Source organism: Hippichthys cyanospilos, chromosome 19 (assembly GCF_059441005.1).
Source record: "Hippichthys cyanospilos isolate Australia breed blue-spotted pipefish chromosome 19, RoL_Hcya_1.0, whole genome shotgun sequence".
NCBI classification, from domain to species: domain Eukaryota; kingdom Metazoa; phylum Chordata; class Actinopteri; order Syngnathiformes; family Syngnathidae; genus Hippichthys; species Hippichthys cyanospilos.
The window spans coordinates 13,169,626-13,186,997 of NC_142387.1; the positions used below are offsets into that span (position 1 = coordinate 13,169,626).

A 17,372-nucleotide genomic window follows, 5' to 3' on the forward strand; every position below is an offset into this window, starting at 1 on the left:
TTTGAAGAAAAAAGATTTTCGAATCTTTGTTTGAATGTTTGTTGAGTAATTATTATCGGGGTGATTTCATGCAATTGTGCCTTTTGCAGAAGTGACTTTTTTTCTGGTGTGTGATTGGCCGAAACTCCGTCACATGTGACAAATAAAGCATAAAATTTAGGGCTGGGCAATGAATCATAATAATAATAATTATTATTATTATTATTATCTTGTCATTTTAAAAGATACATTTCATATAGATAATCTAATCTAATCAATAATAGATGAATATAGATTTGATAATTAGCTAAATTACGAAATTGATATTTTACTCATGCTTACAATATATACTAGGTATATAATTGTGGAAATTAAATGAAAAGGTCTACAAATTTAGCCATTTTTTGCAGTGAAAAATTATATTTTATCTATTTTTGGAGTACCAGTTACTTTTATTAACTCCAACTACTAACGCTTGAAAATAACTTTTGATAAGTACCGCGGATGGAATGTCTGTACTTGAAAACGTAAAATTCCGTCTTTGGGATTGAATGTGTTAATTTGATGACCGCATTCGTTTTTATGCACTTTTAATACTTTTAAAAACACGTTTTTTCACTTGCTGAAAATGACGTGACATGTCCTATCACAGTTGAGTTTATGAATGTCACATGACCAACTGGTAAGCCTTGATTGGTGGTTACCTGAGCCTCAAGTGCAAAATTCTTTTTCAGTCGACAGCAAGAAAAAAATGTGTTTTTAAAGTTATTAATTGTACATAACAATAATTTAACATATTCATGAAATAAATTAATAATGCGATAAATATTTCAGGTTATGTTAAAACTGATTTAAAATCGGTATTGATTATTTTTGTCGAAATATTTTCCACTGAGTTTGTTCAAACGAATCAAACCTGTAAATAACTTTAGTATTTTTATTTGTTTAGGTTTATTTCTTTCAATCAAATCAATTCAAATGGTAATTGTCATGAACAGTGATATCCAACCTGCGGCACGGGGGCCATTTGTGGCCCGCCATCCACATTTTTGCGGCCCGCGGCATATGCTAAAAATACATTTGAATGCTGTTTGAAGAAGTGATTAAAAGATTTGATAAAATCGAGAATTTATTTCTTGGCTTACTTGTATTTCGTCAACCCTATAGAAAATCCCTTTTTATTTCCGTCCTTCCTTTTTCTTTTCCGCTGACCTTAAAAAATATTGTTTTCAAGCCCCACTCATTTCACGTCACCGTCACCGAGGCGGGGATGCTAAAAACGCGTCCTTCCAGTCGCCTCGGCGGCGGCGGCGGACATCTTAGCGTGGGGACGCAGATTTGTGTAAGAAAGGCTTATTTTCAAGCTAATGAGCGACAAGTGTCGGAAGACTGCGGGCGGCTTCCGCATCGTGGACGTCGGCCGAGCATGTAACCTTTTTTAGACGCCAGCAGTCACTCCGAGTTACGGTTCAGCGTGAGGACAAGTCGGCCTGCGTGATAAATAGAAGGGAAACACACTGGGGTCAATTCACAAGGCGCTTGTTAGTTCCGGTGAGCGTTTTTTTACATTTTTCTTTCATAAGAAGGGATTTTTTCTTTATGCGCGCTGAAGTTCTTTTTTTAGAGCAAAGATAATGAATCATAAAACAAAAGTTGCAGGTCACTGAAGATTTTTTTTTTTTTCCCAGAAAACCGATGCGAGTCCTAATGAGGGAAAACCTTCTTGTTTGTGAACCGAGCAGAAGAATACGCTCACTTGAAGGGGAAAAAATAGGCTCATTAGAACAAGTACAACCCAGACCCTTTTTTTTTTTTTGCGCCCAGTTTTGACGAGACCCGGACAAATGTGAAAGGACGCAGCAGACAGCGACACTCGGGAAATATCGGAGAAGCCGAAAAGATGATAAGATGTAACAATGTGCAACCAGCTTCTTTTTTTAACCTCCCTTGAGAAAAAAAACGACAATACATGATTTGCTGTTAAGTCATTCGGTGCCATGGACGAGAAAGCTCGTCTTTTAAGATAGTAAAAACAATAATAAATGATAAAATTGTGATCAAATATGTTTTTTTTTTGTTCTTGACTCTTTCAGTGCCAAGCGTTTTTGGAAAAGTAAACCTCTACAGGGCCAGTAATTTTTTAAATTGTTTTTAGTTAACTTTCAAGGCCAACAATATTGTGTGCTATGTCATGTGAAAGATTGACTTCCATTCATCAGTTAGAATTGATGTAGATAATAGCTGTGTTGCAAGTGTGGAAACGCCACCCTCTATTGGTCATAGTTAGCACTACAGTACTCAATTGACTTGTACAGTACTAGGTAAGCATTAGTCAAGGGTGTCAGCTACCCTATCATTAAAAAAAACGTATTAGACCAAAATTGTATTATTCATTATTGTTATTATTATTTTAATAGAGAAGAATTATCATCCATGGCACTCAAAAAGTTAATGCCGTGACACAAACAGTACAATTTCAAATTAAGAGCAGATTAATTGGAACATGAATCAAGTCATTGCTAAATTTCATTATAGTGACTCCAAAACAGTCTCTGCCTTTATTTTATGAAATTTTGTGACAACATTTTTATTTGAACTCTTTCACTACCACTGACAGCTTTATACGTCAAAGAACCTTTTTTTTCCTGGGCTGTCAGTGAACGAGCTAATAATTTGAACATCGTGTATTACGAATACTTTTGGCTCTGCTGTTAATTTTGAACATGAATATAAGGACTTTATCTATCACGCTGCCATATAATCCACTTGGTAGCAATGTTTTCTTCTTTGGTCCAAAGCTGCCCTTTGACGCCATCTTTCTAATCCTCGCTACATGCAGATATCTCGAAAATAGAACAATCTTTGTCAACGAATGTAGCATACAAAATTTTCGCCCCGGCTCAGGCTGTCTCATGGATATGTCGCATGATTGTAAACAGATAAAAACAACATTTCGCCACATGCTGCTTCACCTTGACATTATTCTCTCCGCCTGGTAAATTTTCCTTGACAGCGGTTATCCGACTCACTCCAGGTCTTAATCACTTACTAATTACTATTCTTGTAATTTAATTGCTCAGTTCACTGAGCTGTGTGTGAAACAAGGTGGGCTTCCAGAGTCCCCCCCCCCCCCCCCCCCCCCAACTGCCTCCACTACGCAGGTCCCCCTCAGTGCTCCTTAACGTGCTGAGGCGTGTATTACACGAGATGCTTATGTAAACATTAATTAGACGGGGGATTTGAAGGAGTCCTCACTGGGCCGTGAAGTCATCGCTGCCCCCCCCCCCCCCCCCCCCCCAAAGCATTCATGATGCGTGTGTGTGTGTGTGTGTGTGTGTGTGTGTGTGTGTGTGTGTGCATGTGGGTTTGTGTGTGTCTGTGTGTGGCTATTTGTATATATATATGTGTATATATATATATATGTATATATATATATGTATATATATATATATATATATATATATATATATATATATATATATATATATATATATATATATATAATGTTTCTCACATGTTTGCATGACAAAAGTTTCTGCTTTTCTCACCCTATAATATTACTTACCAGTGTGAAATGGCGTTGAGTTTCTCACCTGATTCCTAATACATCGCGCTAGCTGTCATATAAGACCCATTTTGACAAATACGATTCACACTGCTAAATGATAAAATAGGGTGAGAAAAGCAGAAGCTTTTGTCATGCAAACATTAGAAAACAATGCCCCCTGGTGGCAGAATGACAAAGTGCTTGATTTGACACGTAACGGCTTTTTAAATGTTAATATCGTTCAATTAATTATGCAGCCCTAACATATGTATGTACAGTATATATATATATATATATATATATATATATATATATATATATATATATATATATATATATATATATATATATATATATATATATATATATATATATATATATATATATATATATATATATATAATATAGGTCTTAGAGGATTATTTTTGATGGGTGACAGTGGTAAATATCCAGCGGTGGTTCTTATACTTTGAAAGGATGCATCTGTTTTGTGTTGTGAACCATCAGTCTGCCAGTCCTGGCATCTGTCACTCCGCATCATTTTACATGTGTCAATGTGAGCTACAGGGGGCGCAAATGACTGCAAAAAAAAAAAAAAGATTTTTGAAAGTTCAAGCCAGAGTGTCTATCGCCACGCAGGAATGGAGAATGTTTATGAACTACATGAGGCAAAAAATGTAACATTCGGGAACTAAACTCAGGCCTCATAAAAGTTTTTTTTTTCTTTTTTTTTGTTCTACGTTCAAGTCAGCTACACGTTGGACAACGTGGTCTGCCGTCTGAGTTTTCTGGGCTTGCCGCCATGAGTTTGTTTGATCTTGACTTTCACAAGTTGACATGAAGTGATGTTTTACGATCAGTTATTAATGGCTACTTTTCATGGAACACTTGATTTGCTTCTTATAGCTCTGTTTACACCAAGACGTTATAGGTCACTTCAGGTATTTGGTTTAGATTTTTTTTCCTCCAAATATCTCAAAATGTCATTTTTTTCTCATTGATTCCTTTATGTGGATTTAAGCGTCTCATGTTTTGTTTTGATTGGTCATTTTCACATTATTTTTATTTCCTGTGTAGCATAGAAAAAGCAAAGCTGAGGGAGAAACCCGTCTTATGTGAAGCAAGATCCATCGGACAAAATTCTCGCTTTGAAAAGTGGGAGCTGTCGGAAATGGGCTCAAAATCCAAATTTTGCATGAAGCTCCATTCATGTGAGGCTTTTTTTCATGTCTTGAGGATGCCACACTTGGGCTCTTTGTGCTCAAAAGTCACTTAGAAGTGTTCACGCTTTGTTGTTTGAAGGTCACGGCAACACATTTGGAAATGTCCATATTTGACCTTTTCAGTAAAGTAGCATTCAATAATAGTATGGCGCCTGATCGTGTGATTCACAATGTTCCAATTTTAACGTGTACAAATAATTCATGCAATTGAATATAATAATCTTATTTGAGATATTCACGGTTTTCCAAAAAAATTCAATATTTTTCACCCAAAGCATCGCCATGGAGACAAAAATTACGTCGCTATTAATCATCCATATAAAACTTAACAAGATAAAGGCATACAATGTTTTGCACCATAACACAATTTAGCAATTGGTTGCCTCATGTTCCAATTAATTTGCTCTCAATTTGAAACGAAATGTGAACCGTTGCTTGGACAGCATTTTTAACCATTAAATTAGATTTACTAATACTTGCAGGAACCCTTTTTAAAATCTGTCAGGTTTAAGGAATCTAAACATTGAATAAGCAACAAAGCAGAAGGAAGACAACAAACTTTTTTTTTTCTCACGAGGAGGGACGACAGGAACCTGGACCTTCTCAGGTGTATCGTTTTCAAAGTGTGTGCATAAGGGTTAATATTCCCATTCACAAAATTTTCAAAAGCCTCAAGTGGATGACTTTCACCAGTGAAAGTCATCTTGTGCGACTTTGACTCGAGGGGCCCGCAGGTGTTTGCCTTTTGAGACGTCAAACTCCAGGGGTGAAGCGGTGAACGAGGCGGTTTTTCATCTCCATATCAAAGCCATTATAGCGACGCCGCGGGGCCTCGTTACAGATGTATACAATCCATATTATTTATAGCGAGGGATCATCCCTATGGGGATCATACGGGGCGCTCAGCGACTGCCAAACGGCCACGACGGGGACGCTTAGGTGAAAGCGCCGATGGTTTCGGCGCGGTTGCGTCACGCCGGGCTAAAGGCTACGTGACCGACATTTAATCGGCCGGTTGATCAGATCTGGTGGATGTGGGAGGGGCAAACTGGATGAGGGTCACTTTGGGCTAAAATTACACTGCAATGCACAATTTCACCATTCTGAACTCGTAATTGTGAAAATAAGTTAACTGCTGGTTTTATGACAAAAAATGGACTGGTTGTTTTATAATGTAAATAGAAATTTAACTTGCTGTTTGTGACCATTGGGTCATCGGTAATTAGTGAAAATCTTTTGCGGGTGGCTTGAAAAAAAATGTTCAAAAAGTAATGGATCTGTTTAAAAAGGCTTCCGTTTATCACGAAACATAATTAACTCATTTAGTGCCACGGATTTGTACGTCTTTTAGGAATCCAGACATGCAATCCCAGGGAGGTATGATTGATACTTGTATTTTTTTTTTCCATGTAGTACTGTAAAGGAGTTTTTTTTAAAGTGTCAGTTAACTGAAGTAAAATCAAAATCAAATTAAAATGCAATAAATACAGTAAAATAAGTTTCCATCCTTTCCATCTTTAATCCTTGCGGCATTATGTTACAAATTATGGAAATTCCTTTGTGTTTTGGATGATATCATTAAAAAAAAACAATGGGAAATTTCCAGCAGATGATTAAAACATGTAAAATTTCAAAATGCAACACTTCTGACATTTCTATGTGATTGCAGCTGAACGTGCGAGATTTCGTGTACAAAACTCATCATTGTCCAAATTTTGGACCATACAAAACCATTATAACTACAATTTTTTAGATGCACTTTCATAGGATTTAAGACATTGATTTTCCTGCGATTTTCGCAACATTCCTTTGAGCGGCAGTCAAACTATGTCAGCAAACAGAAAATTCTTTGTTGTCTTGTGTTTCACCTCAAGACACTAGGTGGCGGTAGAGGCCAGTTATTTCCTTAACCTACATAGACACAACTGATGCCACTGAACAATTTGAGTGGTTGAAGGGAAAAAATATTCATAAATCACTTTAATTACCACTCCTTGAGAAGCATTTACAAAATTAGGGCGAAAAAAGCAATGTGTATAGTTTGCAAAGTGTGTGCACAAGGGTTAATAATGCTGATAACACCTTTATGAGTAAACTAAGCAAAACAGTTAATTCATCCTTCCTTCCGGTGTCAAACAAAGCATCTCCTGGGAGGAATCAGTGTCTCTCCACATTCTTCGGACACAATATCATTCTCATTATGCGGCAATGTGCACTCGCAGGGCTAATTAAGGTGGGATCAATAAGGACCCCGGATGCCCCTCACGTAGGGTAGCCCCCACGCTCATTAATGTGGAGGCTTCAAAGGGGATTTCTCAAACTCCACCCGAGAGCCCAATAGATATTTGCCAACCTGTGCGTGTGTGTGTGTGTGTGTGTGTGTGTGTGTGTGTGTGTGTGTGTGTGTGCAGCGTTCACCTTTCCGCCAACAAAAACACCCAGGACAGGCCTTGTCAATATTTGCTCTTATTATCTGTCGCTAAATAGGCCCGGTCCACTTACGCACCCGTATCAGGTCTTACATGGCCACATTCTGCCAAAATGGCATTTTTAGCAGATCCATAAAGGCTCCCGCCACCCGAGCCGACATGCCAAACTCCAGCCGGCAGCAAGCGGCCAATGTAATCACGAAAAGTGCCTAAGCCCCGACATTATTTGTTGTGCGTGAGCAGCTTAGAGGTGACTTGGACAAACGCAATCCTCCCTCGCTCGCCTCCCTGCCACGGGCGTCATGTGAGTAGGAAGTGTGCTATGGAACATATTGATGTTCACCTTTGCAACCAGGGAATCCTTTCAAGCTGTACGCGCGGGGCCGCGCAATTAATCGAATTTTAATCACGATCGCGATATTGGACGCCGCGATTAATTCCGCTGATCCTTGGGGATATTAACTTTTAAAAAGCCTGATTTACATGTTGAATCAAGGGCTTTGTCATCCTACCACCAGGGGGCAATGTTTTACACCTGTTTGCATGACAAACGCCCCGCTTTTCTCACGCTAATATACGGTTTACCAGTGTGAAATGGCATTGAGTTTCTCACCTGATTCCTAATATACCGTGCTAGCTGTCAAATGAGACCCATTTTGAAAAATCCAAAAAATTGGAATAAATTTGGTTTCAAAAGATCGAAAATTACATTTTGACTGCTAATTGATTAAAAATTGCATAAAATTAAATAATGTGCTTGGTCCTAAGTAGGCTTCATCTTTTTTGCGCTGTGTGCCAAGTTTTTGCCATGTCTTGACAGTAATTGTGCAGCCCTAAGTACGCGTATCACTTGCTCCCTCTAGTGGTACGTCAAAGTACTGCTCAATTGAATGCTAAAAATTTGCATAATGTAGTGGTGGTGTCAACATTTTACTTTAATAAATTACATTTAATTCCCCATTGGAATAATTTTACTCATTCTTCGCGGAGGATAAAGAATATGTGTACGTGAGTACCTCTACTTACGAGGGTCATGTTACGACAAATTCAGGTTACAAAACGCCTCAGCATACAAAAGGCGAAAATGTGTTGGTGTATAATAGTTTTTTTGTTGTTGTTGTTTTGTTTGTTTTTTTGTTTTGTTTTGTTTTGTTTTGTTTTTGCTAAAATGTGAATTTCTCGTTTGCCTCCAGTATTTATACATTGATTACATTAGTTTGATGACGTTTTTATTTTGTCGAAAGTTCCCAGTAGTTTTTTAAATGAAAATAAACAATCTGTTGAAAATATAGTTTTGGCCTATTTACAGGAGAAACCTCCACAATGCGACGCATTTGGAGCGCCACTGCAACTTAAAAAAAAAAAAAAAAAAAAGGAAATTTAATGTGTATCATCGCTGTCAAAAGGCTTTGATTCGAACCAAGAGCTCGCTAGAGACGATCAAAGACACTTTGGGGAGAAAAAAAAAAACCCGTGTGAGGATTTCCATTTGATGAAAAGCTTCAATACGTCATGGAGGAAAAAGTGCAAAAGTGACTTGTGCCCTGTGTTCTTCTATAAAAGAAACCGTGTGGAAAAGTAATCCTGTTTGCTGCCTTCATCCCTACATTCAAAAGTCAGCAAAACCGACAGGGTAAAAAAAAAAAAAATGCAGAGAAAAGGGGATGAGAAAGGTGGCCATTTATACTTTATATAAAGTATATTTATATACTTTATATAAAGTCCTATTGAGTCCATTTTCAGCTCAATTCGATGACCCAAAAATTAATGACTTTGGTTTTTGTCTTTTCCTGTTTTTACTTTCTTATTCTGGATGAAGAAGAGAAGATAAATAGGGAACATTGATTGCTAACATTAGCTGCTTGCTATTTCTTGATTTAAAAAAAAAAGAAATTTCTAATGCTGGATGCAAGTCGGTTGCTAGCTTAGTGTCAAGAATTGCTAATCATAGCTTTTAATTGCTCGATAACAAAATGTAAAGCTGACATTAGAAGCTAGCCAATTGCTAGCTAGCTATACTATAGCTAACGTTAGCAGCTATCAAGCAACTACGTATATATCTTGCTGCTTACTATATATTTCTTTTACTTTGTAATCTAAAACTAAAAAAAATAAAATAAAAGGGCTGGTTTTAACAAAGTAATTAACTAAAGAAATTTGGATTGCTAACTTTTGATGCAAGCCGCTACCTACCTTGCCACTCTTTCATTTTCCTTGTATTTTTTTTTTCCTTTTTCGTCAACAAAGTGAGTGAAGATATTTATTTGTCATTTGATAATAAGGCGAAATATATAACCCAGGATTTACGTGCATCGCTAAAGTTCAACGCTAATTGCCATACAGTCTGAATATTGAAATGCTACTTCAAAAAGTGCCGCAACAGACGTATTTCGTCCTCGCCTCTGGAGACATATCGGATCTTTTTAAATCCCACAAGGGACTTAGGGCCACCAATTATCTCCCGTCCACTCGCTTGTGACCTTATCTGCGCGCTTGTCAAGCGCGTTAGCATTCAGACGGCGCGCTACGACCGACGAGTGTAATTACCATCGCTACCCATATAATAACATCAGCATGCTGTTATCAGACACCCTCGTCCTCCTTCAAATTAGTGCTGGAAAGGACCAAAATAATAGCCCTCAACTGATGACTTGTGTATTTTTATACACATAGTACATCAGTGGATTTAATCTCACTGAAAACACTGACATTAATCCTACTCCAAAGTTATCAAAGCTACTTTTATGACTCATACAAGCTCGGTGAGAATATAAAAAGCATTTATAAACAATCTTTCATTTTGGGAAATAAAGGCATGAAATTCAAGTGAATGTCCTTAACTAGGAAAAGAAAGTATTTTAGCTACTGTTTCACACAAAAACTAACATTTAAAGTATCAAACTTTAAAGTTAAATACAACTGAACTTTACTCGAGCAGTGATTCTTTGGTGTACCGCGAAAGAAAGCTTGTGTCTATTTTAAGTTCTAAGTTCAAAACACCTTCACAGAAATATTAAATCATAGCCAAAAAAAGTCTAAAATATAAAATTTGACATACACTGGCGCTATTAGGTAACTTAACGTGTTGTATTTTTTCAAATAATTCAGTTTGATTTTAAACACGCTACATCGAAATGTTTGAATTGTTTTTAAAATACATGTTGTGCACGATTTCTTTTACCTCTGAACCCGTCAATTCAGATTATTATTGAAAAGCTGTTATTGCTGAATGAAAACTGTTAGTCGTCAACAATTTTGAACAATAAACGTGTTTAAATACTATGAGCTGTCGCTAAAATCATATACTTGGGAAATGTCTCCCTCTGTAGTACTATCTGCTCAATTACATCCTTCAACCTTAACCCGGAAGAGATTCAACCCGGAAGTGGAACTGTTTTCGTATATGCACGTGTTAGTTGTGCGCGTCCGCGTCCAACATGGCAGCAGCTACAAACTTCGACGAGCTGCTCGCCCAGGCGGAGCGCGACGAAGCGGAGAAGCTCCGCAGCATCACCGTGGACAAAGAACTGGAGTTGGACTTTGACGTGGGCAACCTTCTGGCCGTTGATAAGAACCGCCTAGAGCGTAACGAATTGACCGGGGAGAAGAAGGACGACTTTCTCCGCTCGCTGGCCCGCGACAACACGCAGCTTTTGATCAATGAGCTGTGGAAGCTTCCCACGGAAAGGCTCCAGGAGGCCGTGGTGGCCAAGTTACCCGAGCCGACGACCCCCTTGCCCCGGGAGAAGCCTCCGCCCAAGCCTCGGCCTCCGACCAAGGTTAGACTTTTTTCGGTTCTTACGCTCCAGTCGACTCGCGCAATTTCGTTGGGGTTCGACACTCGCGACCGCGGATTCCCTTATTCGCGGATTGTTACTCATCTACGTTTTTCTGTTATGTTGGAAACCCTATGTACAATTTTTAACGTTTTATTTTTAATTTGCTCATATTGCAATAATTCAGTTGTAGTTTCAACATTGGTGTCAAACTCAATGCCCAGGGGCCCAGATTCGCCCCGCCACATAATTTTATGTGGCCCGCGAAAACCCATGACTTCAAGTTTAAGGCTGCAATGCTAAAATTTTGAAGTTGTTTTCTCCTTTGTAAAAGCTAAACCTAACAAGCATTTTTGTTCATCCTCTTTTGGGGTTACAGTAGAGATTTGTTCACAAAATTCAATTATTACCTTAATTATCCATAAATACTTGTTCACTAAAAATGATCAATATAAAGTGTCAGACCTGTTCTCAAAAATAAAATAATTACAAAAGATTATTTGTCCACAGAAAAACATTTACCTTAAAGTGTCCTCTTTTGGGTTAATAGTAGAGATGTGCTCACAAACAATAACTCATCATGTGACAGGTAACGAGAGGTGGCACGGGACAAGTTGGGAGTTGGGAGAATCTGTCTTAATGAAATTGAATAACCTACCGAAAATTACATTTTTCATGAACTCATATTTTCCTGAAACATATGATTCAATAATTATTTTTTAAGGATTTTTGCATATTTTTTGGGTTCCACTGGAGTTCCTTCAAGTACCCCCATTTGAGAACCACTGATCTATCTATTCTAAAGATAGCCCTCGTGGCTAGCAAGGTTATTGCAAAATTTTCAATCAATATCCTGTTTTAAAATCTTGATCACATACCCCTCTCTAGTGGGAACAATTCGCTAAGCTGAAGGGCATCCAAAAAAAGAAGAAGACCAACCTGGTGTGGGACGAGACTGCCAAAGAGTGGCGGCGGCGCTGGGGATACAAGCGGGCCAAGGATGACACCAAAGAGTGGCTCATCGAGGTCCCGGAGTCCGCCGACCCCAACGAGGACCAGTTCGCCAAGCGGGTCACCGCCAAGAAGGAGCGCGTGGCTAAAAACGAGTTCAACCGTCTGCGCAACATCGCCCGGGCGCAGAAAATCAAGGTCCCCGGCGTGGGCCTGACTCCCGTGGCCCAGCAGTCCAAAGACGAGCTGATCCGAGCGGCCGGCGTGGCGCGGACCTCCACGGCCTCTGTGGGGAGGTTCCAGGAGAAGCTACCCAAGGAGAAACCTGTCAGCACTGGTTAGTTTTGCTAGCCGCTATGCTAACTGCCACAGAATCAACTTAAGTAACCTTGATTGACACAGCATGCTAATTTCTTGAGCTCGTCTGGGCTATTTTGGATTGAGTGTTAGCATTAAGCTAACGTGGTCATTTGAATTATCGTCTTTCAACCCTACTAGGCAAGAAGCGCAAGTTCCAGCCGGTCGTGGGCGACTTCTCCGCAGAGAAGGACAAGCAGCTGGAGCTCCTCAAAGTAATGGAGGGCAAGATGCCCAAGATGGACGTCACCAAAGCCGTCAACAAGCAGATGCGGGAGGAAGACCGGACGGAGGCGGCGGCCCGAAACAGTAAGAAGGGCAAGAAGGCCGGGAGGAAAGGACGCAGGGATCATGCGGCGGGCGGCAAAGGGAAAGGCAAGAAGGGGGGTCACGGAAAACCAGCTGGAGGGAAACCTCAACGAGGAAGACCTTCAGGAGGGAAGAAGTCCAAACCCGGGAAGCGATGACTGAACAACTGCTGGGACTCGTGAATTATCACCCAAAAAAAACAAGCCTGGATTATTTCATAGCTGTCATTTGAAGTTGCAAATAAATGTTTCCTAAAAATCCTCAAAACCATTTCTATCGAAATTTTTGCATCTCCACTCATTCAATGCCAGGGATGTATTTTCATGTTTTCTAAGTTCAGACGTTCAATCCCAGATACATAAGTGTTGCTTTAATACTTAAATATCTGGAAATTAACTTCCTTCGTGTACTTAAATATCTTGACATTTAATTTTCGGACTCTTAAAAAAAAAACTTATGTCCCTGCCATTGAATGAGTTAATTTTACGTGTAAATGTTTAATGTTTTCATTCTTTTTTTTTTTTATTTAAATGCTTCTAAAGGTTTTTTTTTCCTTCAACACTCAAATTGTTCTGTGGCATCTGTTCTTTCCATACATATGTAGGTTAGAATTTTTTTTTTTTTTTTTTAAATGCTATGGTCTGTGATGACTCTAAGACAGCCATTAACTGGTCTCTACCGCCACCTACTGTCTTGAGGTGAAACAAGTCAACAAAGAATCTTCTGTTTGCTGACATAGTTTGAGCGCCGCTCTACGGAATGCTGCAAAAATTGCAGGAAAATCAATGTCATAAATCCTGTCATAAAATTGTAATTATCATGGTTTTATATGATCCAAAATTGGGACAATGATTATGTTAAAATCTCGCACGTCCTGCTGCAATCATAGAAGTGTCAGAATCGTATTTTGAAATTTTACGTTTTAATCATCTGCTGGAAATTTCAGCTCCTTAGTGGAGTTTTTTTTTCCGATTGATTCTTTATAATATCAGAAAACCACATCAAATCAATTGTTGAACAATCCCACAAGGGGTTAAAGATGAACGAAACACCTCGCTCTTCTAAGAAGTTCTCATCCATCAGATCGCTAATCAAAGCCGCTTAACGGCGACTTTTCCTTACGTAAACCTTTTGGCCTTAGCTTAAGGACCTGCGGCTCGCTCAATTCAGGACAATGAGCCTAATTTGACGCCATATCATTTGTATGACTTCAAAAATATACCAACACATGGTCTTATCTGCAAAAAAATTGCGTTCCTTTAATTAAAGGTGAGTACTTTTATTTTAATTTTATAAAAAAATAATGTTTTGCTACCTTTTTGAACCATAGATATATTTTTTAAATTTATTTATTTTTGTTTAAGGTGTTTAATCAGGACTCCCTGAACCTGCTGCCAGCGGCTTCTCCGTTCCTCACTGAACGGCCGCAGCGGATTAACGGGTAGGCGTTTATTTTTATTTCTGCCTCGCCGCACCGTCTGCGCTGCTCCACTCGGACGCCGGACGCCTCTGGGAGATGCAGCACATCTACATGCACAGCCACCACGAGCACCTGGAGGTGTTCACCACTGTGTTCGCACCGCAAGGTCAGTTGACCACCGGGGGGCGGTAGCTTCTGTGACCTCCGCTGATTTTGTTTGGATTGAGAAAAAAATTGTCGCTAGGGTAAACTGTACATATTTACATATAACGTAAAGGAGCTACGAAAGGCGGTGTTGAAGGAAACAAGGGTGTATGAAAGGGAGGAAACGAACAAGTGAAAAAAGAGAAGGTACAAGGATGGATGACAGGTAAACAAGGAGAGTAGGAAGGAGAAAGTAAGTGAAGGCAGAAAGGATAAATGTATGAAGAGGAAGGAGTCAAGAATGAAGGAAGTATGGAAGGAAATGGTTGCAAGGAGCTCAGAAGGAAATCAGGTAGTGACAAAAAAGACACGGATTGATGAAGGGAACTTGAAATTTCCAGCAGATGATTAAACATCTCTGTGTGATTGCAGCTGGACGTGCGAGATTTTGTGTACAAAAATCACCGTTGTCCAAATTTTAGACCATATAAAAGCATTATAATTGCAATTTTTGAGATGCGTTTTAATAGGATTTACAACATTGATTTTCCAGCGATTTTTGCAATATTCCTCTCAGTGGCGGTCAAGCTTTCAGTAAACGGAAAATTCTTTGTTGACTTGTGTTTCACCTCAAGACAGTAGGTGGCGGTAGAGGCCAGTTAAAGTGTCATTTTCTCTTCACAGGCTACAAAGACAGATACCAGATACCATTTTTCAATTTTTTTGCGGGTGTTATTAAATTTACCTTACATATGTATGGATAGAACCTTGATTGGTCGAAGGAAAAAAAATAAAAAATAACTTTATCTATTACATCTTTCAAAGCGTTTACATTAAAGTTTTGAAATCCCGCAATTGTAACAAATGTCGCACTCTACCCAACAGGCCGCCATCTATACCGAAGCAACGATGAAAAGGTGAGTTGTTTATTTTTACGTCAGCAGTCTGGACGTTCAATCCAAGAAATGTGTTTATTTTTCAAGTATTTGTGTAAAGGAAGGTCATAAAATGGCTGTCACAATGTAAGTTTTTGATGTTTTTATTTTATTAATCGGCCATACTGTAAGTGAATCCGATTATGTTTTGGCATTGGAAAATCTGTATTCTACCGCCCTCGTGTGGCCAAATCATGCAGCCCTGAATTCTAGTCTGAAATGTATTTGTTCATGTCGTTTCTTTGATTGTGTTGGACGTTAGTGAGCCAATTGCACGCAGGCTGGATATTTAGGAGTTGTTAAGAGGCCCTACATTTAGGCGTTCTATTTTACCAGCGCGCACCTTAATCCCCTTGACTCCTAATCCAATTCTTTTCCCGCTTCTGAGCCATGCTGAATTGTACACCTTCGCGCTCAATGGACTGAAGATTAAATCTTGGATAGAATTTAAGATATACTTTTTTAAAAAAAGCAAATGAAATACAACGTGACTAATATTGCCTGTGTAATTCTCGTTATGCCCACTAGATGGTGGTAGTACACAGCTACAGCCCCCACTGGCCTGACGAGTTGGAGCTGACCACCGGTGACGTCATTGAGGTTCTGTCACAGGACTGCTCGGGTCGCTGGTTCGGTCGTTTGCAGGACGGCCAGCAGGGTTATTTTCCCGCATCATGTGTTCTGGAACTCGGACAGGTTCTTTTTTTTGTCTTCTTGTGATAACACAATATTTAGATGACAGTGGTGTCTTGAGATATGAGTTTGTGAACAATTTGTATCCCAAGTTAAAACGTTAATCGGTACTAGTTTCCTATGGCATTTTCAATGATTTGTTAGCGTGAAGCTAGCACACGTTTTGAAAACCAGTGCTAATGAGATGTAATTATATTCATTTTTTTTTCAAAAGAAGTATTACAAATAAAATAAACGTTGTTTGATTTTATTACAAGTTTTAGGGGTGCACATTATGCCCAAAATAATAATCACAATCATTTTGGTCAATATTGAAATCACAATTATTCATCTTGTTTGGTCAAAAATGTCTATTTGTTGCCCTTTTTTAAACAAGCAATATATAAACAAGTCTTTAAGGCTTGATACTTGATACAAATAATAATAGTAATAATAATAATAAACTAAAATAAGTAATAATGCAAACAAATATCACAAAGGGCAACACAGATGACTTTTGTGGAGAGTGCAAGCCATGAAAAAAGATGAAGCCTACTGGAAACCAAGCACATGATTTACTTTTATGCAAATTATAATCAATAAGCAATGAAAATGTCATTTTTGGTCATTTCAAACCAAATCTATTGCAATTTTTTGCTATTCAAAATGAGTCTCAATTGACAGTTAGCCCGGTATATATTAGGAATCAGGTGAGAAACTCAATGCCATTTCACACTGGTAAATAAAATGTTAGGTGAGAAAAGCAGACGCGTTTGTCATGCAAACATGTGGGAAGCATTGCCCTCTGGTGGTAGGATGACAAAGTGCTTGATTTGACATGCAGCGTCAGCATTTAAAACGTTAATATTGCCGAGGATCATCTGAATTAATCGTCGCAGTCCATATCATGATCACGATTAAAATTCGATTAATTATGCAATCCGTTTATTGTTTTTTTTTATGCTTTTTTTCTGGTTCGAAGGAAAACCTGGCGCCCAAAAGGAGGCGGAGGAGCGCGTCCCAGCGAGCCGCCTCATCCTCGGACAGTGACGGAGGATGTGTACGGCGCAATAGTGTCAGGTGGGACACGGTATCCCATCATGCAATTCACCCCACAACTGATGTCCCCCAATGCACATAAACAAACAGAATAAAAATCTCCTTTACGCGTCTATGATTTCCTCTCGCAGCGGTCTCCGGAGGGTAGCGGACCCCGACGAGGCCCCGGCCCCTCCGCAGAGGCCCTCGTCGGCCCCTCGCGGCCCCCACGCCGCTGCTCAGATGCAACGCTCCCCGGGCCTGCTCCACCGGATCCTGTCCAGGTGCCGCAGGAGGAGCGAATGTCAGGGAGCTACCAACGGGGCCTTCGAGGGGGACTAAAGGGACACCCCTGGAACGACGCAGCAGGAGTATTGCTTTTCATGTGTTTATATGCTGGGTTTTCTTCAAAATAAAAGCAGCAAATCTTCCTTTTCTGCTGCGTGGTCTTTTTTCTATTGTTTTATCATTTATTATACTGTGTTCCTTTATTTATTTATTTATTATTTATTTATTGTTCCTTAGACATTTTTTATACCTTGTTTATGTATTTGATGTTTTGTTTACTGAGCTGATTTTGCATTGATTTTTT

General features: G+C 39.1%; 2 protein-coding genes across 2 annotated transcripts; both read left to right on the forward strand.

Moving 5' to 3' along the window:
• Nucleotides 1–10,556: 10,556 nt before the first annotated feature.
• On the forward strand, nucleotides 10,557–12,838 carry rrs1 (ribosome biogenesis regulator 1 homolog). Its single transcript, XM_088402038.1, has 3 exons — nucleotides 10,557–10,957; nucleotides 11,843–12,242; nucleotides 12,404–12,838. The coding sequence occupies exons 1-3, from the start codon at nucleotides 10,616–10,618 to the stop codon at nucleotides 12,727–12,729; spliced, it is 1,068 nt and encodes a 355-aa protein (XP_088258164.1). The 5' UTR covers nucleotides 10,557–10,615; the 3' UTR covers nucleotides 12,730–12,838.
• An 845-nt stretch (nucleotides 12,839–13,683) lies between these two features.
• On the forward strand, nucleotides 13,684–17,215 carry LOC148408004 (uncharacterized). Its single transcript, XM_088441891.1, has 6 exons — nucleotides 13,684–13,840; nucleotides 13,936–14,157; nucleotides 15,021–15,052; nucleotides 15,599–15,766; nucleotides 16,725–16,822; nucleotides 16,933–17,215. The coding sequence occupies exons 2-6, from the start codon at nucleotides 14,088–14,090 to the stop codon at nucleotides 17,120–17,122; spliced, it is 558 nt and encodes a 185-aa protein (XP_088298017.1). The 5' UTR covers nucleotides 13,684–13,840; nucleotides 13,936–14,087; the 3' UTR covers nucleotides 17,123–17,215.
• Nucleotides 17,216–17,372: the final 157 nt, after the last annotated feature.

What these genes read in the sequence shown, in the direction of transcription:
- LOC148408004 (XM_088441891.1), top strand. Translation starts at nt 14,088, where the DNA reads ATGCAGCACATCTACATGCACAGCCACCACGAGCACCTGGAGGTGTTC. An exon ending in CACTGTGTTCGCACCGCAAG is followed by an intron (nt 14,158 to 15,020) that starts GTCAGTTGACCA and finishes TCTACCCAACAG; the next exon opens with GCCGCCATCTATACCGAAGC. An exon ending in ACCGAAGCAACGATGAAAAG is followed by an intron (nt 15,053 to 15,598) that starts GTGAGTTGTTTA and finishes TATGCCCACTAG; the next exon opens with ATGGTGGTAGTACACAGCTA.
- rrs1 (XM_088402038.1), top strand. Translation starts at nt 10,616, where the DNA reads ATGGCAGCAGCTACAAACTTCGACGAGCTGCTCGCCCAGGCGGAGCGC. An exon ending in AGCCTCGGCCTCCGACCAAG is followed by an intron (nt 10,958 to 11,842) that starts GTTAGACTTTTT and finishes ACCCCTCTCTAG; the next exon opens with TGGGAACAATTCGCTAAGCT. An exon ending in GGAGAAACCTGTCAGCACTG is followed by an intron (nt 12,243 to 12,403) that starts GTTAGTTTTGCT and finishes CAACCCTACTAG; the next exon opens with GCAAGAAGCGCAAGTTCCAG.